The sequence below is a fragment of the Aspergillus viridinutans genome (assembly GCF_018404265.1).
Source record: "Aspergillus viridinutans IFM 47045 DNA, scaffold_4, whole genome shotgun sequence".
In the NCBI taxonomy this organism is placed as follows: domain Eukaryota; kingdom Fungi; phylum Ascomycota; class Eurotiomycetes; order Eurotiales; family Aspergillaceae; genus Aspergillus; species Aspergillus viridinutans.
In genome coordinates this window covers 1,589,990-1,614,670 of record NW_025091220.1, presented here as the reverse complement: position 1 = coordinate 1,614,670, position 24,681 = coordinate 1,589,990, and the positions used below count along the sequence as shown (strand labels likewise).

The following is a 24,681-nucleotide window of genomic DNA, read 5'->3' as shown; positions in this document are numbered from 1 at the left end:
GAAAATTTTCGAGAAGAGTAATGTATCCAAGAGACAAGTAGACGGGTAGAGTTATATACTTCATCTTTTTGACGTACCTCTCTAGACAAGGAGGAGCGACATTCGGACAAAACGCCGAGGTATTGTATATCAACCCTAATCAGATATTCTTTCTGAGGGCTAAAGAAATCACATGGAGATTGCCAGAAAAAGTCTAGTGCCAACTAAAGTCCAAACTAACCTTAATCAGGATTTAGCGTTTGTCCTGAAGGAGAATTTCTATTATTGATGGCAAAAGTAAGAGGGAAAAAAAGTCGAGCTTGAGGGGTCGTTTGGAGATAATATTTACTTTATTTCTCTCATCTCATCCCATCACAAAGACAGATCTTGGTCTCTTGGTTGGCTTCTACCCCTTTGTTCTCCTCGCTTCATTCTCCATTCGTCTATTTTTCCCCCTTGTCAACTGAACGGCATTTCTCTTTTCAAAATGGAAGGTGTTGAAAGACAACAATCTGCAGAGCCTTCGGCCATGATCACCAGCAGTGCTGATCGTATGGTGGGCATGGACCATGCCGAAGTACGTTACTTCACCAGGTATGAGTCTATTTCCCTCCTTGATTTGTGTGATCTTATGTGTCTGACCTTGTTCACAGCTATGATCACCATGGTAAATTCTGCCTATTGTCCACAAAACGTTGAAGAGTATGCGAAGCTGACACAAATTCATGCTAAGGAATCCATGAGGAGATGCTTGTAAGTTCATGTACAATCTGGAATCAAATTGATATTAGTGCTGATAGTATCCCCTCACAGAAAGACGACGTCCGGACTCGGTCATACCGCGATTCCATTTATCAGAACCGCCACATTTTCAAGGACAAGGTTGTTCTCGATGTGGGGTGTGGTACTGGTATTCTAAGCATGTACGTCTCGCATGTCTCGATAAATCAACGCTTCACATACTGATGTTATGACTCAAAGGTTCGCCGCGAAGGCAGGCGCCAAGCACGTAATCGGCGTGGACATGTCCTCGATCATCGAGAAGGCGCGCCAGATTGTCGCGGTCAACGGCCTCTCAGACAAGATTACTCTTCTTCAAGGAAAGATGGAGGAGGTTCAGCTCCCATTTCCCGCGGTGGATATCATTATCTCCGAGTGGATGGGATACTTCCTCCTCTATGAAAGCATGCTGGATACCGTTCTGTACGCTCGGGACCGCTACCTTGCTCCTGGCGGCAAGATCTTCCCTGACAAGGCCACCATGTACTTGGCTGCGATTGAGGATGGCGAGTACAAGGATGACAAAATCGGATGTGAGGGATCCCTCGCTTATGTTAGGCTTTTAAGGGAGTACTAATTTGGCATAGTCTGGGATAACGTTTACGGATTCGATTACAGCCCCATGAAGGAGATTGCCCTTACGGAGCCCCTTGTGGATACCGTCGAGCTTAAGGCCCTGGTCACGGATCCTTGCTCTGTTATTACTTTCGATCTTTACACGGTCACCAAAGCAGACTTGTCGTTCAGGGTTCCTTTCTCCCTTCCCGTCAAGCGCAGCGATTTCATTCACGCAATCATTGCGTGGTTCGACATTGATTTCACTGCTTGCCACAAACCCATCAGCTTCTCCACTGGCCCTCACGCCAAGTACACACACTGGAAGCAAACTGTGTTCTATCTCCGCGACGTTCTCACTGTTGAAGAAGAGGAGTCTGTGTCCGGTATCTTGGAGAACAAGCCAAACGATAAGAACCCTCGTGATCTAGACATCCAGATTTCTTACAAACTTGAGACCACGGACACGTTGCGCTATGCCGAGGGCAACTGCTTTTACAGGATGTAGGTCGTTCCTAGCCGGGACTGCAGCAATTCAGCGCTAATTCTTCGCAGGTGCTAAACCATCAATCTCTTGTGATATTCGCTTGATAAACATTTTCCTACCGTGTTATTTGAGGACAGATCGCATGCTGTCAAACGAAACGAAAACTTTGCCTTGTAAGGCAGCATTACTGCATATATGAAAGGTTACTTGTATGGACTCTGGGTCGTTGAATGGTTTCTTTCGTCCTTCATTCTTGTTTTTCGGCGTTGTATTGGATGGCAGGGGACCGGCACATTATTTGGCGCGAACGGAGAGACTGATTCTCATGAGACTTTTTGAAGCTCCTCGAATGTTTTCAAGTAGATACCCCGAGTTGACGCTCAGTCCAGCCACCTCCGACGTGTTCCATAGATTGTTTTGACCTATCATCTACTTTTTACATCCATGCTCTTCTTTTCCTTCCATTTGGCTCTGGTAATCTTCTCCTTGGCCCACTCAAATCGAGGAAAATCTGAAGGAACACGCACCTAAGGAGGGGTGTTCATGCCTTGTTCTATGGGCGATACGATCATAAGTTTATGAGAAGCGGAGCTAACCATTTTGTAAAGTTCCTTGGCTGAGATTTAGATCAAACATAGAAGCTCAGAGGATATGAGTCGTAGTGAACTGGTCAGGCCAAGTCTCAATCATCTAAAATACCGTAGACTAGTACCTCAACGATAGAAAATTTCATACATATCACAGGTATTTGCATTGTCAAAGCTGATACCTTAGCTCGTTGTCTCCAAATAAACACACGTGATCTCACTGGGGGCTTTGTCCCAGATAAGCATCAAGATGCGGAGAACAGATATCTTTCCTCCCAACTAGCACCTCACTCTGTAGCCATTGCGGAAGCATCCACAAGGATGAACCCTTATACCTCGCTCAGGGCACCCCGAGCCTTGAAACATGTCTGGTAATACCTTTTGGACGGCTCTTTTTTTCGTAACATGGACTAACGCGACAGTTAGCGCAAGGCATTTTAGGACCGGACTTACTACGAAGTACACGCGTTTGGTATGCAATCGACGTAACTCTCAACCTCGAAACAGTCACAATCTCGCAAATCGGTCATGTCTCTACCTTACTAACCCGGCAATTCAGGCGATCGGCTCCCGGGGCCTGCCAAACGCAGTCCGTCCTTTGACGCTGAATCGGCAACCCGTGTCCATCCGCCGTTACTCAAGCATTCCGCCTGAAAAAGAGACAACGTCCGCGCAGGAGAAGCGGATTCCTTCAGACACCATCTCCGAGAGTGAAACGAAGACCTCACCGACGCCTTCAACCGAGACCTCAGCGACGGATGAAAAGAAATCTCCATCAGCAGGGCCTGTGAACGAGACATCTTCGACAGATGCCAACGGAAACACATTGGCAGATGGAGACGGTACGTCATTTATTGATGGAAAGGAGAATGCGACGGCGATCACAAACGAGGCCTCCACAACCGATTCAGAGACAGCCGACAGGAAGACCAATGCGGAGTTCGATTCAATACCGAAGAATGCTGCGAGAAGATTTGTTTCAGTGCGCTTAGGTCCTCTTGGATCAAATGTGGCTCGTTACGGGGAGTTGTAAGTCAAACCATACATCATAAATTTTTCGCCTTTATGTGTGAGAGGAGACCACTTTCTAATAGATTATAGTGGACCGTTTTTCCTCAGGTGAGCTGATTAGTACTCGTTGCATTCGTTATTGACGCTCACAAAGTGCTTTTTGCACCTTCAGGGATAATTGCCAATGCCCATTGTGCCTCCATCCAGAGACGAAGCAAAGATCCGTGGATACTTTCTCGGTACGACTTGCCGTTCCTTTTAGCCGCTTATATAGTTGCTAATCGTCTTTCACCTGTTTACATTTTAGATACACCCTGCGGTCAATGCTAAAGACATCATATACGGTCCTAAGGTCGTTGAATTACTCTGTGAGTTTACAAATGTTAGACCAGTGGACAAGAGGCTAACTTAGTCTAAGTCTCTGATGGACATAAGGGACTATATCCATATTCATGGTTAAATAGCCATGTCAACCTGACCACCGAGAGGAAAACGTTCTCTGCGCCATTCAAGTTCAGGTTCGTATCATCTTCATTCTGTATATCATCGAATTCCATTAATCCGTCATCGCTAGAGCATTCTCATCCTACAATCCTGATCAAGACTCTTACCCTGAAGTTGAGTACTCCGAAGTTATGTCTGACGACGCCGCGTTGTTAGCATGGCTTGATGAGATTGTGAGTTCCTCCTTAACTCAAGATATGGTCAGCAGCTCACGCCAGTCAAGTACAACTGGGGGTTCTGTTTTGTGAAAGGAGTCCCTGTGGATCCTGAATCAACCAAAGCACTTCTCGAGCGGATTGCCTTTATCAGACACACTCATTACGGTAATACATTCTCCCCGCAGGCTATTGTCACCTTCAACTTTTCTACACTAAAAATATCCTACTAATGCATCAAAGGCGGTTTCTGGGACTTTACATCGGACTTGACCTTCAAGGATACTGCCTACACCACGGAGTTCCTAGGCGCGCATACAGACAACACATATTTCACTGACCCGGCTAGACTTCAACTCTTCCACCTTTTGTCGCACACTGATGGCCATGGCGGGGCCAGCTTGCTTGTAGACGGTTTCAAGGCCGCCTCCATCATGCGACAAGAAAATCCAAAACACTGCGGAGTCCTCGCCGCTACCAAACAACCATACCACTCAAGTGGAAATGAGGACGTATGCATACAACCCGCAGAGCAGGCCCCTGTCTTCAAAATTCATCCCGAGTTGAGCCGACTATACCAAGTTCGATGGAACAACTACGATCGAGCAGCGAAACGAAACTGGGGATTGAAGGAGCAGAACCGATGGTATAACGCTGCACGCCATTTTAACAATATTATCCAGCGCCCGGGCGTTGAAATATGGACACAGCTTCAGCCCGGAACTGCGCTCAGTAAGTGCTTAAGTTGCCCTTTTGAGGGACACGGCTAATTAGGCTTCTAGTTTTCGACAACTGGAGAATGCTTCATGGTCGTTCCGAGTTCACTGGCAAGCGGCGGATGTGTGGTGGATATAGTATGTTATACTCCTGACTTTATGACAGAATTTTCTCTTACTGACACTTTATTAGTCAACAACGACGACTTCATCTCACGTTATCGACTTCTGAAATATGGAAGAGAAAAGGTTATCGAAAATCTGGGTAACCTTGCTATCTTTACGGGTAATCCCAATTTCCTTTTGTAATCGGAGAGCCCAACAGTTTCCTTGCTACAGGATGACTAAAGGCCAACCATCATCGAACGCTTGGGGAGCTCCTCTGTGTGAAGGCTATGATGTCGAAAATGTAACATAAGAGGTGCTATTAGGCGTACATATCAGATAACAAGCATAATGAAATTCAGGCCAGAGTCCTCAGTTGGCGATGAGCGGAGACGATCGTGGACGCCGGTAGAGATCATTATCACGTGATGTAGGCAGAGCAGCTGACGTTGTTTGGTTGGAGCTCAGAGCATCGCCAGGACAGCTTCAACACTCCCCACCTTCTATCTCAAACTCCCATCCTTTTTCTTTTCCCCGATTACACACCCTCTTACCCTTTGATTCGCAAGTTCAATCAGCTCCCATACTCCCACATTTCCCCTGTTACCATGTCGACCCTTGAAGATCTGGAGGATCTCGAACGCGAGCAGAGAGACAAGAAGAAGGACCAGGGTGATGGTGACGGCCAGCAGCCTGGAGGAGATGGAGATGCTGAAATGAAGGATGCTGATGCGAAGAAGAAGGAAGAAGAAGATGATTTACTGGATGAGGAGATTCTCAACTCGAGCACAGCAGACATTGTCAAGCGGCGAAGGATGTTGGAGAATGAGCTCCGCATAATGAAGAGCGAGTACCAACGATTGACACACGAACAGAATACTATGCGGGAGAAGGTGAGGGATAACCAGGAGAAAATTGAGAACAACAGGTACGACATGCTTGTCACCCTATCCACTTCAGCTCTTCCCTACTGCCATTTATTCCGGAACGCTAGAGCGGTGGCGATGTTGCAGGTCTATCATTGGGATTTATTTGAAAGCCTTTGATTACTCTTCTAAACAAATTTATTCACAGGCAACTGCCATACCTCGTCGGAAATGTCGTCGAGCTTTTGGATCTGGATGTTGAGGCAGAGGCCGCCGAAGAAGGAGCCAACATCGATCTTGACGCTACCCGAGTGGGCAAGTCCGCTGTCATCAAAACATCGACCAGACAGACTATCTACCTTCCTCTCATCGGTCTGGTAGATCATGAGAAACTCAAGCCTGCTGATTTGATCGGTGTCAATAAGGATTCATATCTGATTTTGGATACACTACCTGCCGAGTATGACAACCGTGTGAAGGCCATGGAGGTCGACGAGAAGCCCACAGAGAAGTATACGGACATTGGTGGTTTGGACAAGCAGATCGAAGAGATCGTTGAAGCCATTGTATGGCCGATGAAGGAGGCGGAACGATTCACGAAGATCGGTATCAAGGCACCAAAGGGTATGTCAACCGTCTTTTTTCGAGCCCTGCTCAGTTGTCGTTCGGCCATCATCCCTAACGCATATCTTCCCTTCTGCAGGTGCTCTGATGTACGGTCCTCCTGGTACCGGTAAGACCCTTCTTGCGCGAGCCTGCGCCGCAGAGACAAACGCTACGTTCCTCAAGCTTGCTGGACCTCAGCTGGTGCAGATGTTCATCGGTGACGGTGCCAAGCTGGTCCGGGACTGCTTCGCTCTTGCCAAAGAGAAGGCTCCTTCGATCATTTTCATTGACGAACTCGACGCCGTGGGTACCAAGCGTTTCGACTCCGAGAAGTCCGGTGACCGTGAGGTGCAACGGACCATGTTGGAGCTTCTGAACCAGCTTGATGGATTTGCCTCGGATGATCGTATCAAGGTCCTGGCTGCAACAAACCGTATCGACGTCCTCGATCCCGCTCTGCTCCGTTCCGGTCGACTGGACCGCAAGATCGAATTCCCTCTGCCCAACGAGGAGGCACGGGCAAACATCCTGCAGATCCACTCCCGCAAGATGGCTGTGGATGACGCCGTCAACTGGGCCGAATTGGCTCGAAGTACCGATGAATTCGGCGGTGCGCAGCTGAAGGCCGTCTGTGTGGAAGCCGGTATGATTGCTCTCCGAAAAGGCATGAGCAAGGTCGGACACGAGAACTACGTGGATGCTATCGCCGAAGTCCAGGCCAAGAAGAAGGATACAAACATGGGTATCTATGTCTAGAGATATTACATAATCAACGCTGTTCCTCTTGTCTAAATCCCTCTTCACCTACTCTGATGGCCGTGTATTTCCGTCCCTAAGTCCGTCAAAGCCTGTCATCAATATGCATGCGATCATGCTCGTTTCTTATTATTTTGCGATGTCTCCTATCCTCACTTGTCTTGGGATCTGTTTGGCAGATAGATAAACAGTCATAATGGCATGAATAACTCTCATGATCCTGGAGTGGATATCTGGCAAGATACGTAGTGTTGGAAGCATTTGGCGCCGACGCGTATGTCTTTCGGATCTCTTTTATCTGATTGTATTAAGCGAAATACACGGTATATATATCCGACCATAACTTGTCCCGAAGTTGGACTCGGTACTGTACAGAGTATGCTCATCAATCACGAGGAAGACAAGAACGCCTCCGAATAGATGAAAGCAGGAGGAAAGCCAAACGGAGAAACTGAAGGGGAATATATGTATCCAGTCGAAGGGGACTCCAGCAGCGCCTTAAGAGATTCAGAGAAATTAACCTCCTCACTCATGCATGAAAACGACGGAGGGAGAATGGAGGGAAAATACACGTCCAAACATGAAGTCAAGTTCCATCCATCATGCGAGTAGATATGCATGTATGTGTCCATGATAAAAGAAAGAAAAGAAAAGAAATCTCGTCCGAACCATGTCGATGGTCGGTGTCGATTTCCACCGATGAGGTAAAATCGAGATAAATCAACCGATGAACGCCGTCGTGCTTGCACGTAAATCCATATGACTTTGTTCCATTATATGCTGCTGGGTTTGAAGAAAGAAAAGGAAAGATGCGGAGTACGTGTTGCATCGTGGTATAGTACTGCATTGAGGTAAAGCATCGCATCGTAAAGTGCTCAGTCAGAAGAGGCCTTTGACGTCAACGATTTCGACACTTCCTGGACGGTCGCGTTCCATATGGAACCACCAGTCCCTGCCTTTTTTGTGACTGTAATTCCAGGATCCAGTACAGGTATCCTTATCCCAGGGAAGCCCGGTCGGAGACGTCAGGCTCATGGGAGTAGACGGGGTCGTCGGCGTGATAGGACTTGTTCCCAACGCGGAGCGACTACCAATGCTGCCCCATCCAAATCTCGTGGCAGTCGTGGAAGCTGGGGATGGCGGCAATTCCTCGGGAGGGGGAGGGGGAATGAGGCTACCGTTGCTGCCGAAACAGTTGACCCCGACTCCGGCAGCGTAGGTCAACGACTGGTTTGAGGCAAGGATGTGCTTCCATCCAATGAGGCCGCCATCTGCGTCCTGGCCAGATAGGTCAGGGCGGAGTATAAACCGCGGTATTGAGACATCTTTCTCCGTAGTTCTACTACCCACTCGGCCCATATACGCCGGCATTCGAAAGTTGAACACTGTGACTGGCCCATTGCGCTCTTCCTTTGCCCTCCCGCCAGAAGACGACAATCCGTATTGGTCCATGCCTGGATCAGGCTCATCATCTGACGCATCCTCCAAGGCACTGTCGGGTACGTACGAATCCGAGTGATCAGTGATGAGAACTTGCATTCCGGTTTCCGTATCCTTGGCAGCCATGTCAATGAATGTCTGCGCCCGTATCCGTGCCGACGTTAGATTATTGCCCGCTGGGAGGGCCAATGGGCGGGTATTAACAGAGCCATGAGAGCTCCGAGGCAGGCTGTATCGGTCAGAATTTATCAAGGCCTGCCCTCTAGGAATAGGCTGGCAGACAGCCTGGAGAATTCCTGGAGGCTCTATATCCGAGGGTGCTCGAAGGGTCTCCAGACGGGGGAAACCCGAGCAGAGAATGCTTTGAGCCAGATGTGAGTTTGGTGTGTCAATATGCTTTGGTGGCTTGGCGAATGGGGCACAGTCTAGTCTCGTCAGGGCAGTATTGGGGTTGGGACAAGCGACGTCCCAATGCAGATGCTTGAGACTGGACGATGCGAACAGCGGCTGAAAAACAATCCCATCGGCATTCAACGTCGGACAATGGTTGGTCTGCACGATCTTGAAACGCTCTAGATTTCTAAGCGATGCTAAAATCTTTGAGATTACAAGCAAGGATTGAATGTTCTGTTCAACGAGAGCCAGGGACTTCAGCGAGCCAGACTCCGGGCGGGAGGTGTACTGGGAGAGTCCGGTATCAGTGATACCTGGCAGGCTTTCCAGCCGCAGTGACTCCAGAGGCGGTAGACACAGCAAAGCACTATCCGCGAAGGCATCAGCATCAAAGGATGAGATGCAAAGATGACGCAGCGAGGGTAATAGGTGGAACATGCGAAGGAAGATGCTCGGCTCGAGGGCACTTTTCCCGTTCAACGCATAGAGCATTAGAGTATCCAAATTCGACCAGGAAGAGTGATAATCTAGAAACTCAAACATCTGCAGAGGACCCAAGCTGCCCGGACAAGAAGTGCTGCGCGGAGACTCTTCTTCGGAGACCTCCGGCCCCTCTCCCAAGATCCATGTGTGCTCCTTGAGCTTCTTCCGTGTCGATAGTGCATGGGTCAGACGATCGAACTCATGGTTGTACGCGATGGTCAAACCCAACAGCCGTTCCAGGTTGGGGCACACCATTACGACGGAGGCGACAAGGTCTCGGTATTCTTGCCATTGGTTGCTGTGCTTGCTTGTTGTGAAGAGAAGGTCCATCTGCGGAACGCGAAGCTCCAGGACAAGGTTGGCCAACGATTTCCTTTCGCGTAGGGTCCGTCTTAGAAGCTTTAGGCGGCTGCCCCTTTTCATCCGATACTTTTTCAGCTGAGAAGGCGAATCATTTCCGATAATGTGAATGCGAGTATAGCTTCATGGCAAACGTCGTCAGCGTTTCAAGACCATCAAATAGCTGTAGTTGAATTCACTCACAGTTTGGGTCGAACAACTCTTTCCCATACTCGACAAGTCAAGGAAAGAGCGTACAGGTCGCGCTGAAAGCATGTCAAACAACCAGACTGGTTTGGGCCTGTGTGCAGAAACTGTAGTTGATTAAGAATGCCATCATATACCTCCTGGGGTAGACGCTTGAAGACCGGCTCCAGAATCTTGTCCAGGGAAGCAGCAGAGTCGCAAAGGCGATATGAAGAAGTAGGTGAGGAAGGAGAATAGGAAGTAGGGGAAGTCGAAACGCTGTAGTTGGTTTTGAATGAAGATATGGACGAATTTCGTGAAGGAATTTGCTGGACTGTCACCCCATAGGCAGCATCCTTATAGTTTTGGACTTGGCCATGATGGGGGATTGTCGTATAAGGCACAGCAGCGGTCTCGTGTCTACTGGCGACAACACTCATTATGGACCGTGTATAACGAGCATTAAAGATGTAGTGACCAGGAGGATGAGAAAGTAAAGTAATCCGCAAAAGGGGAGTGAAGACGAGCAGGATGGCAGAGGTGGGGAATCAAAGTACCAAAGGCAAGAGTTTAAGAGCACTTCTGGTATGTAAAATATATCCACTTTTGCAAGTCAGTCAGTGATTCGTCCAAGCATCCAAGGGTAACTGAAACCCGGGACCGATAAGCAACGCGATAGAGGAGTCGCACGATGATGGAAAAGGGAAAGCAGAAAGAATGAAGCTCGAAGGAGGATGCACGGAGAGTGTCTCTTCAGGAAATTATGGCTGAATTAGCAGAAGTAGTAAAGGAGTACTAACTCAGGGTCATCGACTCTGTACTTTGTGATTTTCGGTTTCCCAATTATTTCTCCCTCCCCTTTCAAGTCTTGCGGTTCGCGAAGTTGACTTTGCAAGCACCAAATAGAATTGTGTTCTTTGTTTCCACATACCACGAGCAGGAAGGGTCGACCAGTCAAGACGAAGAACGGGACGGCACTCCAAGGCTGATCATCCCCACAAGAGGAATGAGACTCTTAGTCGGGTTTCATATATGTAAGTCGCAGCCTCGTAGGTATTTTGATCCTTGGGTTGTTGGCATCATTCATGCAAGTAGCAACCCATGCAAATAATGGAGCGAGCTGCAGCAACTCATGTTCAGGAACTGTGGAGAACTCGTGCCAAACGTGCATGACAAGCAGTTGAGGCGGTCTACCACAGAGGAGAAAAAGGGGCCGCAGTCGTCCAGTTGGCTGCAGGTGCACGCTGCAAGTAACGGAAAAAGGACAAAAGAAAAACTCGAGCCCAGAACTAAGAGTTGGTTGTGGCACTGCCTGATCCAGTAATGATGAGAACACACCTAAACACAAGCCCGCGGCGTTCAGGATGATGGGTTGGTATTACGGAGACGGTACGGAGTACGGAGTACTTTGACCTCTCTGATGAACAGTCGATACCATTATTATTGGTCTTGGTGTACTTCCCACAGCTGCAGACGGCCTGAGAACCGGAGACATTCCAATGTCCATTATGCATAACATTTGACATGGAGGCAAGAGGGGGGCTGACGACGATGGTGGAGTGTGGATAGTATTCGACGCTCACCCGCGACACCAACAAAAAGGGGTAGAAAACACTAGGTACTAGCGGTAGATAATCCATGGATACCTTACTGGATGGATGCCTTAACACCCACGGAAATGGGAATTCACGCTAGACTCAGTCTGGTTAGTAGAGGATGGCAGTTATGGTTCGCGGCAGGAATACAGCACTAAGCCTAATCAGGCAAAAACTCAGTTCGTTAGCTTCTTCAACCGGGGCTGTATCTTATTTACATAGCCCCTATCTTTTACCAAGTCTTCGTGTCTAGAACCTGCTCCTGATCCTAGAGTCTCCACGTCCCGAAATACTCAAATGACATCTAGATAGTTATTTTTCTCGACGCATTCAAAGAACTCGTCAATTGCAGCCATGGATCCCTGGTCAATCCAGACCCATCTTCATCAAGAAGTGCTGTCAAGGTAAACCGTGATCCTAAAGCTGTTGCATACCCTCTGTGAACTTCTCTATAACTTAAGGTCTGCCGTTTCTGTGTCTGGTGAGAAGTAATATCGACATTATTATTATTATTATTATTATTATTATATGCGTTCTTAATATATCAACATCAACTCGAGACAAAAATACGATTGCCATAGAGCTTGGCAACTGTTTCATTTTTTCCGAACACTTCGGGGGGAAGCCTAAAATGGTAAGAGAGAAGTTGAGAACCCCGGCTTCTCATCACATTTTGATAGATGCACTCCCTCGAGACTGAATTGAGTCCGCTGGACAACGAGAAATCTCCAGTGTAGACTGGGGCCACAAGATACTAGTAACCAGGTAACGTTGCTCTTTCACCAAAGCGGTCAAATGCCTTTGCCAGTGTCTGAACCCACAATTGTAGCGTATTACCATCGGGACGCACTATCCACATACTGCACCGTCCGGGATTAACGTGTCAAGTCAACAGTAGTGAAGTCCAATTTGCAAACGGAGACAGATCGATCTTATAATGCGCTTGGCTCGGCTATTCCAGGATGAGCTCGATATTGTGGCTGAAATAGCCTATTCTTACTGGAGCTCATAGTTGATAAACCAGAGATCCCATTGCTCATATCGAAGATTCCTTCAGAGTAACGTACAGCATCAGTTTTCAATTAAAAATGATTACCGGAGAAGGTTTGGTTTTATTCTCATTATACATGACGAAGGAGCAAAAGAATGACCACCTAGCTGTCTCTGTCTTTTTCTTCCTGAACACCCGAAAATGGAATCCATGGGGCTAGCCATGAACACCGTTAGCAAATGTAAAACTGGGCTGGCCAATATAGTAAGCACGGCTGCATGGCGATGACTGCTAGATATAAAAAGAGCAAGAATAAACTCGTTATTTCCTTCTTGCGTCAATAATGGGACCAAAGGGGAGGGAGACTCGACAGAGGAAGGAGACGGCGACAATAATAATACCAATGCAAAGAACACATGCCAGGATCATTAGATAGTCATGCATTGCTTCCTCAAACCGCTCTGCAAGTGTAAAGTCGATATACGGCTCACAAAGGAGCAGATTTTAAACCTTTTATTCCCGCAAACTGGAGGAGCACGCTGCAAGTAAACCATATGGTCAACATACTACCAACACTCGCAGAGCGGCTCCGGGAGGCGGTGAATTACAGCTTCCTAACACGTACTCCAACTTTGCGAGTGCATCCGGCTTGAGTAGGACAATTTCTATTTGATCCCTTAGCTCAAGGATTACTTGCCGTCTGCTTTGAGCAGCTGTATATCTTACTAGGTTGCCGGTCTGCCGCCCATACAGGACGAGATCTTTGACAGCACCGGGTGCGTGGCCTTTGTCGTAGAGACTAACGAGAGTTATGGTGAGCAGCTCGTATGCCGCTACTATTATGTTTCTTCCATAATGACAAGATCCTGCACACCTGCTTCCACGAAAGTAACCATATAGCTGGATGCACAGTTAGGCTCGTCAAGTCAAAATCTTCGTACAATGAAACCTGCAAGTCTGTGTTACTCAAGTCTATCCTTACCATACTTAGGCTTCTTAAGCATGTGTTCAAAGTCAAGTATAGCGCAGACATCCAACACAAAATGTCGATCATTGGTAGTAGCAGGTACATAGTGAGAGGACAATACGTTGGGAGAATCAGTCAACAATCCCACACGAGTATCCCCTCCACTAGAATCAACTTCAGTCGGCACCAAGACCTCAACAAATAGCTACAATCAAATTCTACATTTTGAACAGTCTGCCAAAGGAAAACTCCATATCACAAACTCCAAAGGTTCAATACTCCCAGTGGATACCCCAGGTAGTTCTAGTTCTCGACCCGTAGCGCCCAATCAATACACGTCGTAAAGGAGGTGTCTCCATACTTCTGATAATAAATCATGTACAGCGTATGGAGTACTCTGTAGCTGTCGGGTCATACCGCAGTCGTCTGAGGTCCCCCACTCGAAGGTATCATAGATAACAACGGCTGCGGCCTGCGGGTCAGCATTTCTCAAGCTTAGCAGTTTCAGCAGACAGTTAGCACTCCTCCACTGGAGAGGAGACCAGTCTAATTCCAACCACTCTCAAGTTTGAGACGATACTCTGCTATCATCTCAGCCGTGATGTTGCTTCCTCCGCAAACCACAATGACCACCCTGCTGTTCGGAGTAAGGTCCGGGATGACATCTCTCAAACGTCTTCCCACAGCAACCTCTACGGATATTCCACATGCCAGTTCAACCTGTAGCCGGAGATCATCAGCCAATCGAAGAACACCCTGAGCAGCCTCAGCATCCGAGCCCACGACACTTGCTACGTCAATGCCGGCTGGAGGTGAGCTTGCGTATTGGAAGGTCTTTTCAGCGACACAAACAGCCCCCAGGGAGGTCGCGAGCGAGGTGATACCGGGAAGCGATTGAAGACTCCCGTTTCGTAGCGAAAGCGCCAGCGAACCCGCACCGTGTGTCTCTGCGGCCAGAATCTTGACGTTTCTCCGAGCGTTTCCCTTTCCATTTACCGCTTGTGATTGCAGGTAATTGTCGACTCCTTGGACAATTCCATTGAACAGACCCCCACCGCCAACGCTGCATACAATCGCATCAGCTGGAAAGTTGCATGTCGACGAGGGATCTCGCGGAGGTAACTGGTCGACCATCTCAGATACCATTGTCGCAGCGCCCTTCCAGATCTCGGGATGATCGTACGGACACAGATAGATGTTTCTCCGCGACGAGTGCTGGGAATCCTGATTATCGATGAAGTTCTTCCGTAGGTAGGTGTCCGCGTCGAACCAGCTTGCGCCATGTTGAATCACGTCAGCAGCACCCGCCGCCCGCAATTTGCTGATCATCAACGGCTTCGTGCTGAGTGGTACGACAACTGTGCAGGGATAGCCTAGGTCCCTGGCTGCGACCACGGCGGCCAGGCCTGCATTTCCTCCTGAGGAGCTGTAGAAATGGAGTTGCTTGTCCTTGTTCGCTGGGTCGAGAAATGCAGAGCGGATTAGGTTGCCGATGCCCCTGGTCTCTGTCAGTTGTCGGGAGTATCTAGAGAATTCTGAATTCTCTTCGAGTTATGTTGTACCTTGATTTGAAGGATCCAGATGGCTGGAGGAGCTCGAGTTTTAAAAAGATTCTGCTACATGCAATTAGTGTTTGGATAGATAGGAACGGTAGATGTTCTTACCATCCAGCTACCTTAGATAGTGCTGCCGACTCGATCAGAGGCGTTTCTATCCACGGCTTCCGCATTGTAATGAGACAGATTGTCGAGTTGAAATGACACGATAAAGTACGGCAAGAGGGAAGAAAGGTTAAGTTCGAGTAAATCTATTGCTGTTGGTCTTTATTGTGAATCAGAGAGGTTGAGTCGTTCTTATACCTGCAATTTTCCGGCTATATCTTTCGGTCCACACCGCACCGTGCGCCCTTCGGATGACACCTGTCAGCAGTCAGCCTTCAAACCACTGCGCCAAAAGTGTCTAGACGACCATTTCTAGCATAGTAGGAATGATAGGCATATCTGGTTGACAATAACCAACAACAAATCTCCTCGGCGAGCCCATATCCTATTCAACTACAGATACTATTCTGCCATTCGATTGAATCGATTCTGTACACGGGATGACTCCCCGCCACGTTGGTAACACTCCAAAGATGGCATGTTGTCAAATCCTCCTCAATGAACTAATCACGATTTCGACTATTTCTTGCCAAGTTAGCTAACATCCCTCGAGTCCATGAACACCTCCGTTTTCGGCATATTGGCAGGATCCTCTTCCAGGAGTTGATGCATTCTTGCCAGGATAGAGGACCACGTTGTCAAATTCGATGTTGTAGCAAGGATGAACCTCGGAGCAAGAGACCTTCGATGTGACACTGGAACCACCGTTTGTGTAGCCTGTAAAGTTGGCGAAGACAATATTGGAGACGGTCATGAGACTCGATCCAGAGTATGAACCGTTGTTACCGCTGTCCTGATTTATCGCTGGTCCGGCGTTCGCTCCTTGCACCTCAAAGTTCGAGAAGAGGATATTTCGCACAGTGCCCCAGCCTCCACCGCGAGGGAGACCAGCGCTTTCGTATGAGCTTTGGGGGACCAGAGCGCCGACCCAGGTTTTGATATACGCGGCGTTGTGCATGTCTTCGTTGTACCGTATGATCTGCCAATACCATATCATCAGTACTGTTTTAGAGGCAGGAATCCGTCTGCAGCGGCGATACCTTCACCTTATCCACACGGACATTCTCCACGCTGGAGTCCTCGAGATATTGACCAAGACTACCAATGGCAATGCCATTTCCGCCAACGCATGTCACATTCTGGATGTCAATATTGTACGATCGAGGCTTGATGGCGATGCAGTCATCTCCACCTTGGTACACAAAATTGGTGAGTTGGATGTTCACAGCATCCATGGTATCTGCGAACTCAAGTCAGCTGAGGCCATCCAATTGACTGCAGTAAACGAACCAAATCCATCCGTATTCTGCACCCAATTGTAGCCGTACGGCGCATCTACCGACGTCGCATTGCAGTGGATGTTGTTGAATCGCATGTTCGTGCCGTTTATGATATTGACACTCCATAGAGGCGGATCTTTGACATAGAAGTTCTCGACATTGACCTCAGAGACGTTCCAGAAGACGAAGCGTATCGGCCTCCCAGGTTGTGTGACGCCCTTTTCTGCTGTATACCATGTATTGCCGTTGCCATCGATGCCTCCGGTACCGTATCCGTCGATGGTGATGTTGTGTCCGCTGATAATGCAGCCCGCACGATGGTTTTGGAAGGTAACAGGATAGGAGTTGTTGCGCCAGTAGTCAAGATCATCAGAGAACTATTACACGAGAGTTATATCAGTTGGTTGATGAGAGGCAGATATTAGGAGGACTTACTATCTACTTCCCTCTCCATTGTACTGTGACATCATTCAGAACAGGATTAAGTCTCGTCCCAATCCAATAGGACTGATCACCAGGAAGATTATTGTCCCTCCATTTCCGCATTCTTTGAAAGCCTTCAGAAGATTTGGCACATCATCCTTCTGTTTTCCATTGGCTTTGACGGTACAGACATTGTTTTGTTTGTCCTTTCCAACACCGCCAGCGTAAGTCAGCCCGAAGAAAAGTGGGAGAGAGACGAGGGAGAGGATCGAACAACGCATTATATGAGATCTTATCGCCCGCATGAATGTCCCTGCTCATGTATGCACCAGCACATCCCCATCTTGGCATCTCCCCTTTATATTTGTCTCATTGGCTTCATCATTTCAATGTTCAATGTGATCAACATTGCTGAATGAGGGTTTCGGTCATTATTCCACCAAATCTCCCAATACTTACGCTAGGAATCTCATATACCGAAGCTAAGGACACCATGCGCATATGTAACTGCGGGGAGATTCAAAGGAAACAGGAATTAAGATTCCATGACCTGGGAAGAAGACTGTTCCTGTCCTCTGTGTGTCAATCACTACTCATGTCCATATCGCGATGCAAGTAGTCTTGCTTAATATTTCCCGCCAATAGGCAATAGATATCAACACCTGCATTCTTGCTCCTCAATTTGTTGTTCTTGCATCATAAGAAAGGTCGGGTAACGGGTTCTCATCTGACGTTGCTGGGTTCCCTGAATCAGCAAGCATACTTGGCATCCGGCGGTAGCATATTTGGCTACTGTATCCATTCACTTAAAGCTTCGTGTGAGCCATAACAGCATGCTACTTGCTAGTGGCCAATTCTTCCAGTGGACGGCCAGTCTGCCCTGTCAGGTGCGGAGACTGTGGGAGGCTCCTTCGGGCTGACAAACAGGCATCGAACGACCTAGTATATTCGGCACAACTCCTTAGAAGCAGATCATCCAGGCAGGACTGACGAACAACCCCTCTTTGGCTTCTTGGGAGAATACAACCCGAGTGGACCTGGTCTCAAGCAGTAGGCTATATGTAGCCATGAACACTATATGATACTACATTTGTTTTATCTATGCCTAGTTCTATGTTCAATTAACTGGTATAAAGTCCCTATTCCTTGAGATGACAAGACTTCACTTTTTGAATGTCTTTCTAAGCCTTCTGGCTCTCCTTCCCGTTGTTCTAGCACAAACGTGCTGGAGGAACACAACATGTTCAGGGCCAGAAGGCAGTGCATTCGCAGGGCCATGGGAACAGGGCATCTACGCACCTTCTTCAAGGACTGTTCGTCCTAAGAAGATTTTGTCCATCACCGACTTGAGCCTGAACTCAGCTTATGCACAAGCAATGCCGGCCACTCTCCATGGCAATGGGTCTCTGGTCATATTCGACTTTGGCATCGAAGTCGGCGGCATCGTCACTCTGAATTATACTTCCTCAGGCAGTGGAGCATTAGGTATGGCGTTTACAGAAGCCAAGAACTGGATAGGCGAGTGGTCAGATTCGTCCAACGGCGCATTCAAGGGTCCTGATGGGGCACTGTACGCAAACTTCACGCAGGCTGGAAAGGGCTCGTATACAATGCCAGATGAAGCCTTGCGTGGGGGTTTCCGATACATGACAGTGTTCCCGGTCACGAATGAGTCTATCAAGGTTCAGATCCAGGATGTGAGCTTGGAAATTGGCTTCCAGCCGACGTGGTCGAATTTGCGGGCCTACCAGGGCTACTTCCACTCAAACGACGAACTGCTCAATCGAATCTGGTACAGCGGTGCCTATACACTGCAAACCAACTCGGTCCCAGCCAACACCGGTCGTCAAGTCCCAATGTTGCATAATGGATGGGCCAATAATGCAACTCTAGGCCCTGGCGATACTATCATTGTCGACGGGGCTAAAAGGGACCGTGCAGTTTGGCCTGGTGACATGGGAATTGCTGTTCCGTCTGCTTTTCTCAGTACAGGCGACCTGGAGAGTGTCAAGAATGCTCTCCAGGTGATGTACAACACGCAAGTAAGCTCTACCGCTGAATTCTGAGCAGTAAGAGCCGAGCCGAGTCGAAACAGAATACAGCGACAGGTGCTTTTGACGAATCAGGGCCACCGCTCAGTCAGAAGAACTCGGATACCTACCATATGTGGACGATGATCGGGACCTACAATTACGTGCTATTCTCCAATGATACCGACTTCCTTTCAACCAACTGGCAGAAATATCAAGCCGCTATGGACTTCATCTATGGAAAGGTGGATGGAAAGTCGGGATTACTGATTGTCACTGGCACCCGCGATTGGGTTCGATGCAACAGGGATATAACAACTCAGAAGCGCAAATGATGTCAGTGACTCAATACGTCTCTGTTGCTACTCTCTAACAACACAAGATTATACCATACTCTGAAGACGGGAGCACAGCTGGCTGCTTGGGCAGATAGCACGAGTTCTCTCGCAGACACGTGGAACACCAGAGCAGAGAATCTCAAGAAGGCTATCAATCAGTACTGCTGGGACGATACATATGGGGCGTTCAAGGACAATGCCACGGCCACGAGTCTTCATCCCCAGGACGCAAATAGTATGGCATTGCTTTTCGGCATTGTCAACCAGACACGCGCAACAGGTATCTCCGAGAGGCTGACAGATAATTGGACCCCAATCGGTGCAGTTGCACCTGAGCTTCCCGAGAATATCTCGCCATTCATTTCGTCGTTCGAGATCCAAGGTCATTTTGCTGCCGGCCAGCCCACCAGAGCGCTCGAGCTCATTCGGCGAAGCTGGGGGTGGTATCTCAACAGTCCCAATGGCACGGAGAGCACTGTCATTGAGGGGTACCTCACCAACGGCACCTTTGGCTACAGGTCCAGTCGCGGTTACTCATACGACGCCTCCTATGTCTCGCATGCACATGGGTGGTCTGCAGGGCCAACGTCTGCCCTGACCAACTACGTCGTTGGTCTTCCCATTACATCGCCTGGAGGGACGACTTGGAAAATTGCACCGCAATTTGGTGATCTCAAGTTTGCCGAGGCTGGATTTACAACATTACTGGGGAAGTACAAGGCGTCGTGGGAGAGAAATCCAAGGGGATACACGCTACAATTCTCAGTTCCTCACGGGACAACGGGAAACCTCACCTTGCCATTTGCGACAAGTCCAAAGAAGCCTTCCATTAAGATCGATGGACATGACATCAAAAGGGGTTTGGTATATGAACATGAAACTGCAACCATCACAGTGACTGGAGGAGGATCACACCTTGTAGTTGTTAGATAGTGACATGTAGTAAACTTCTCTAGGGGACACACAGAACAATGAAGTTTTCTGACTATACAATAATACTTTGATACATATAGACAAAGGGTGTGCCCCTATCCTGAAGTTTCCGGCTGCCATGGGTGACTGCTCACTCTCTAACCTTGGTGAAATAGGAAGGCTTAACCCAGAAGGGAGCCATCTCACAGTCAACCGTGAACCCCTCGTGGGTCCTCGATTAGTCGTCGTGATGCGGAGTGTTTGTCCTTCACTGGCTTTTTCTCCCTCTTCTTATTTATATTTTCACTTCTCTTGTTATTCCATCTTTCACCACTTCGTTTCCTTATTGCTTATCCGGAGATTTCGGCCCGACTCGAGGATCAGTCAGGTACCATATACCCAGCCCATCACGCGCATCCGTGTTATGTCTGACAAGTCTGCTGATTCGCGTAGCTCCGCCGGCTTGGGTTCTCGCTGCTCCTCCCGCGTAAATCTCAGCCATGGAAGCCATCTATCACTTCGATCGGATGTCCATAGACGAGACCGTCCCAGCGGCACCAACGGAAGCACCAGCGGAAGTACCGGCAGAGATCCGTCCTTGTGCTTACTGCAGCGAAGATATTGAAGGCGAACAATTAAGGCCCTGCAAAGGATGCGGTTGTTATTGCTGTACCGATTGTATCCGACAAATCTTCCTCATGGCGTGCAAGGATGAGGCTCAGATGCCGCCGCGCTGCTGCCAGCCCATCCCGCTGGCTGTTGCACGCAGATATCTTTCCGACGAGGAGATTGCATTGTACAAGTTGAAATTCGAGGAGTGGAGAACAGTCAACCGCTGCTACTGCCCCGTTCCCACCTGCTCCGTCTTCATTCCCCCCAGCTACATACAACAACAATGGAAGAACCTCGTGGCTTCTAGCGGATTTTATAGGCAGTTAGCGGCCAGTGGGGCTACACCATCTCTTCCCGTAAGCCCGTTGTACATCTCGTTCCCCGTGCTGTGCCCGAAGTGCTTCGCTCAGGTATGTTGGAAATGCAAGAAGCTGTACCACCACGGCTCTATGTGTCAGGTGTCGGATATCGACCCTGAATTGGCGCGGGCTTTGGAAAAGTTGGGAATCAAAAGATGCCCCAAGTGCCGTGCTGCAGTCCGTAGGATGTTTGGCTGTCGTCACATGCAGTGCCGTTGCGGTGCGCAGTGGTGCTGGTACTGTTGCCGGGCTATCGAGGTCTGCAAAGCGAATATTTGTGCAAAAGCGCGGGCGGCTGAGATAGATGTTCGTGATGACAACGCTGAGGAGATTGCCACTCAGGTTGACGAGGGAGAGGCTGGAGAAGAGGAAGATGGAGAGGAAGACGAGGACGCTGAGGGTGACTCTGATGATGAGGATTATTGGGATCGTTATGGTGGCTGGAGATCTGACCCAGATGAGACAGACGATGAGGGAGACGACCAGGCAGAGTACGAGGATGATGATGACGAGGATCAAGAGCCTGAAATGTCGCTCGCTAGAGCTGTCCAACACAACCACTTTGCTGCTGAGGCCGGTAGCGATGTCGATCTTGACGCTAGGTCTGACTGGGAGGAAAATTCGGACTTCTTCGGGACAGAACCGGACAGCTCAAGGCTTGATCCTTTTGATTGCAATCACGATTTTGCCATGATAATTGATAATTCTGAGGTCGAGAACTCGGAGTATGAGTACGAATGTGAAAACTGCTGGCGCCGAATCTTTCCCAGAGAAACCCTGATCCCGGGGTCCCTCTGGGAACAGATTCAATCCGAAGACACTTCGCCCACTGCACAGCTGATTGCTTCGATGAATGTTGTCGAGCGCTCGGACGCACAGATGTACTTATGCAGGAATTGCAAGTTCAGACTTTGTGGCCCATGTCGCGCTGGTTATGGAAATTTTGAGTTTTGATATGCGACTGTCTGCAAGACCGCAATGACTATCCACTCGGCCGGGATTTCTGGATGGGCTGTGTGACCTGATTGCAGAGGCTGCAAGTGAATTTATGGGCCATCTTTTGTATGAGTAGTTTCTTTGATAGGAATTGAAGAGTGATAGTCCGGTATGGTCTCTTTGCGCACTTAGGCTTGAAGAGCTGTCTTTCAGGGCAGTGAAGATCACGTGCATCCTGGAACCGATCTCCGGCGTCACCTCATGGTCTCGACCACGCCATTCGTCATACCTCGGCGTCCACCTCATATATCAACAAAATGGCAGCAACATCTTCGATACAAGGGTCTCTGCCCTGGCGTACTTGTGGCCAATGTCTCCGTCGCCAATATGTCCAATCGAATCATCTACGCTCCCCCGGCCGTTTTTTCTCGACCGTTCGTCCCCTCCGCACCGCCGCGAAGAACCCCCTTCGATCGTCAGGAAATGTGCGCACGCGCGAGGCAGAGATCGCACAATACCGGCGGTCGATGACTCTGTCTGCAGCTGGCATCGCAGCCTGTGCCGTAGCCATGTACGGAGTCATCAAGATGGACCTGTTTGGTCTTTCTCAGCTCGAGGAGACAAAGCCCGCGAACAACGACAGCCACAACAATGCAAACAACGGAGCGCTAAAGCTGGACGGCCCAGACGGCTTCCCGAGTAGCCCATCGGTGATCCGCATCCAAGGACAAGACGGTGTTGAGCAGGTCGCCACAGGCACGAGCACCGTCCCTCACTTCCCAAGCACCATCCGACTCCCCAGATCCCTCGACGACCCCTCGCTCAAGTCCGGAGAAGACCTCCCCGCGGGCCCCGGTGTGGAGGAGGACGAATACCAGCTCCTGGGCCTGGGGATCCGCACCGTCTCCTTCCTCCAGATCCAGGTGTACGTTGTCGGCCTGTACGTGGCCAAGGCGGACATCACGGAACTGCAGCAGAGGCTGGTCCGCACGGCGGTGAACCCGCCTGGCCGAGACAGCGTGATAAGCGATACTCCTGGCGCGACATCGGCGACGTCGCTGGTCTCGACCGAGCGGCAGGGTCTGAAGCAGCTGCTCCTGGATCCGGAGATGGGCGAGGCCGCGTGGACCCAGATCCTCAAGCAGGACGGGCTGCGCACGGCGTTCCGGATTGTGCCAACGCGCAACACGGACTTCTTGCATCTGCGGGATGGCTGGGTGCGGGGCATCACGGCGCGGGCGCAAAAGGCGAACGCAAAGGCTAAGGATGGCGGAGCCGGCACTCCCAGCGAGTTCGAGGATGAGTCGTTTGGCGCTGCGATGAATGAATTCAAGAGTCTGTTTGGGGGTGGGCAGCGGAAGAATGTCCCGAAGGGGCAGACTCTGCTTTTGGTGCGGAATGCCCGCGGGGAGCTGAATGCGCTGTTCCATCCTGATCCCGCGAAGCCGATGCGCTTCCTTGGCCGGGTGGCCGACGAGCGCATCAGTCGTCTGGTGTGGTTGAATTATCTGGCCGGGAAGACGGTCTCTAGCGAGGGAGCGCGCCAGAGTGTCGTGGATGGGGTCATGGGGATTGTGGAAAGACCGGTTGGAACTGTAGTCCTGAAGGTCGTTTAATCTCTATTCTTCTTCCTGTATACTAATGTGAATCTCAATCCGGATCCAACCCAGCGTTACGGAGCACACAGTAAACAGTACAGTAAACTTAAAACGCCATCATTTAACTGGCATTTCAGATTCTAAGCGTATCTATCTATAGCCATAGTCTACAAAGCACCCGCCTCCTTCAACAAAGCCGGCAACTGCGCAGACTTGGCCTGCAACTCCGAGTTGCCACCGATATGCTTCTTCCCGATGAAGATATTCGGCACAGTCCGCTGCTGCGTGATCTCATACAGCGCATTCTGGATCTCGGTTCCATCATCTACACCATCACAGGTATCAGCAACCGTCCATTCAGAAAATAAGAGGTTTCGAGGCCTTACCAATCTCATCCAACTCCAGCGCATAAAAGTTGGCGCCTAGGTCCTTGAGCGTCTTCTTGCTGGCGTTGCAGTAGGGGCAGTAGGATTTCGAGAAGACCACTGCCATTCGTCAGTAGGAATTCAGCTTTATGTTCACCTCCGGTTGATTTCGGTTGATAGGGGAGGGACGCACCAACGGCATTCTCGTTAATCAGGTTCTGGGCTTTGGTCTTTGCGGCTGACATGGCTGCTGGGGAGGGGCCGGCGAAGGAGCCGAACAGACGGGTGAATATGGAAGCTATGGTGGGCAATTGGTTGTAGAGGAACGAAGACGAAAGAAAGGTGGTAGCAGTGGTGGTGGTGGTGGGAGGCGCGTGGGATTATATTTGGCTGACGTTTGGTGCTGGCGCAGGTGGGTGCGATTTCCGATCCCAATGATGTTATCGGATGGCGAATGCTTATTAATCGTTCCGTGTACGTGGCTCTGCACCTGGCTCTCTCCTTCTTTTAGAGTTTACAGGAGTTGGGACGTGCTTGGCATGGAAATGAGATCATCGTCCGTCTACATTTGACGATTTGATTACCAATGCCTATCAGAGGTAGAACTTGAGTGCTTTGTATGATTTGTGAATTTAGCTATGACCACGTTCGACGGGAATAGTCGAT

General features: G+C 49.4%; 10 protein-coding genes across 10 annotated transcripts; 6 read left to right on the top strand and 4 right to left on the bottom strand.

The window, feature by feature from the left end:
- Nucleotides 1-466: 466 nt before the first annotated feature.
- On the top strand, nt 467-1,822 carry rmtA (protein-arginine omega-N methyltransferase HMT1; the record flags this gene model as incomplete). The annotated part of the gene is made up of 6 exons (XM_043269747.1): nt 467-573; nt 633-646; nt 713-732; nt 793-902; nt 961-1,292; nt 1,347-1,822. 6 exons carry the CDS (start codon nt 467-469, stop codon nt 1,820-1,822), a joined length of 1,059 nt encoding a protein of 352 aa, XP_043125682.1.
- Nucleotides 1,823-2,709: 887 nt separating this feature from the next.
- Aspvir_006551 (putative trimethyllysine dioxygenase TmlH) lies at nt 2,710-5,083 on the top strand (the record flags this gene model as incomplete). The annotated part of the gene is made up of 12 exons (XM_043269746.1): nt 2,710-2,759; nt 2,815-2,860; nt 2,948-3,417; nt 3,490-3,507; nt 3,572-3,638; nt 3,707-3,767; nt 3,818-3,917; nt 3,974-4,076; nt 4,127-4,226; nt 4,302-4,790; nt 4,841-4,912; nt 4,968-5,083. 12 exons carry the CDS (start codon nt 2,710-2,712, stop codon nt 5,081-5,083), a joined length of 1,692 nt encoding a protein of 563 aa, XP_043125681.1.
- A 404-nt stretch (nt 5,084-5,487) lies between these two features.
- Nucleotides 5,488-7,107, top strand: Aspvir_006550 (proteasome regulatory particle base subunit RPT5; the record flags this gene model as incomplete). Its single annotated transcript, XM_043269745.1, has 3 exons — nt 5,488-5,807; nt 5,954-6,369; nt 6,449-7,107. 3 exons carry the CDS (start codon nt 5,488-5,490, stop codon nt 7,105-7,107), a joined length of 1,395 nt encoding a protein of 464 aa, XP_043125680.1.
- Nucleotides 7,108-7,986: 879 nt separating this feature from the next.
- Aspvir_006549 (uncharacterized protein) lies at nt 7,987-10,388 on the bottom strand (the record flags this gene model as incomplete). The annotated part of the gene is made up of 2 exons (XM_043269744.1): nt 7,987-9,904; nt 9,967-10,388. 2 exons carry the CDS (start codon nt 10,386-10,388, stop codon nt 7,987-7,989), a joined length of 2,340 nt encoding a protein of 779 aa, XP_043125679.1.
- A 3,659-nt stretch (nt 10,389-14,047) lies between these two features.
- On the bottom strand, nt 14,048-15,230 carry Aspvir_006548 (putative L-serine dehydratase; the record flags this gene model as incomplete). The annotated part of the gene is made up of 3 exons (XM_043269743.1): nt 14,048-14,999; nt 15,064-15,117; nt 15,166-15,230. The coding sequence occupies 3 exons, from the start codon at nt 15,228-15,230 to the stop codon at nt 14,048-14,050; spliced, it is 1,071 nt and encodes a 356-aa protein (XP_043125678.1).
- A 470-nt stretch (nt 15,231-15,700) lies between these two features.
- Aspvir_006547 (putative extracellular exo-polygalacturonase) lies at nt 15,701-17,058 on the bottom strand (the record flags this gene model as incomplete). Its single annotated transcript, XM_043269742.1, has 4 exons — nt 15,701-16,141; nt 16,209-16,402; nt 16,453-16,819; nt 17,053-17,058. The coding sequence occupies 4 exons, from the start codon at nt 17,056-17,058 to the stop codon at nt 15,701-15,703; spliced, it is 1,008 nt and encodes a 335-aa protein (XP_043125677.1).
- A 1,183-nt stretch (nt 17,059-18,241) lies between these two features.
- Nucleotides 18,242-20,166, top strand: Aspvir_006546 (putative alpha-L-rhamnosidase B; the record flags this gene model as incomplete). Its single annotated transcript, XM_043269741.1, has 3 exons — nt 18,242-18,907; nt 18,940-19,188; nt 19,297-20,166. The coding sequence occupies 3 exons, from the start codon at nt 18,242-18,244 to the stop codon at nt 20,164-20,166; spliced, it is 1,785 nt and encodes a 594-aa protein (XP_043125676.1).
- A 479-nt stretch (nt 20,167-20,645) lies between these two features.
- Nucleotides 20,646-22,070, top strand: Aspvir_006545 (uncharacterized protein; the record flags this gene model as incomplete). The annotated part of the gene is made up of 1 exon (XM_043269740.1): nt 20,646-22,070. The coding sequence occupies one exon, from the start codon at nt 20,646-20,648 to the stop codon at nt 22,068-22,070; it is 1,425 nt and encodes a 474-aa protein (XP_043125675.1).
- A 299-nt stretch (nt 22,071-22,369) lies between these two features.
- On the top strand, nt 22,370-23,668 carry Aspvir_006544 (chalcone isomerase domain-containing protein; the record flags this gene model as incomplete). Its single annotated transcript, XM_043269739.1, has 1 exon — nt 22,370-23,668. The coding sequence occupies one exon, from the start codon at nt 22,370-22,372 to the stop codon at nt 23,666-23,668; it is 1,299 nt and encodes a 432-aa protein (XP_043125674.1).
- A 149-nt stretch (nt 23,669-23,817) lies between these two features.
- Nucleotides 23,818-24,260, bottom strand: Aspvir_006543 (glutaredoxin; the record flags this gene model as incomplete). Its single annotated transcript, XM_043269738.1, has 3 exons — nt 23,818-23,975; nt 24,037-24,135; nt 24,209-24,260. The coding sequence occupies 3 exons, from the start codon at nt 24,258-24,260 to the stop codon at nt 23,818-23,820; spliced, it is 309 nt and encodes a 102-aa protein (XP_043125673.1).
- Between the last annotated feature and the right edge of the window lie 421 nt (nt 24,261-24,681).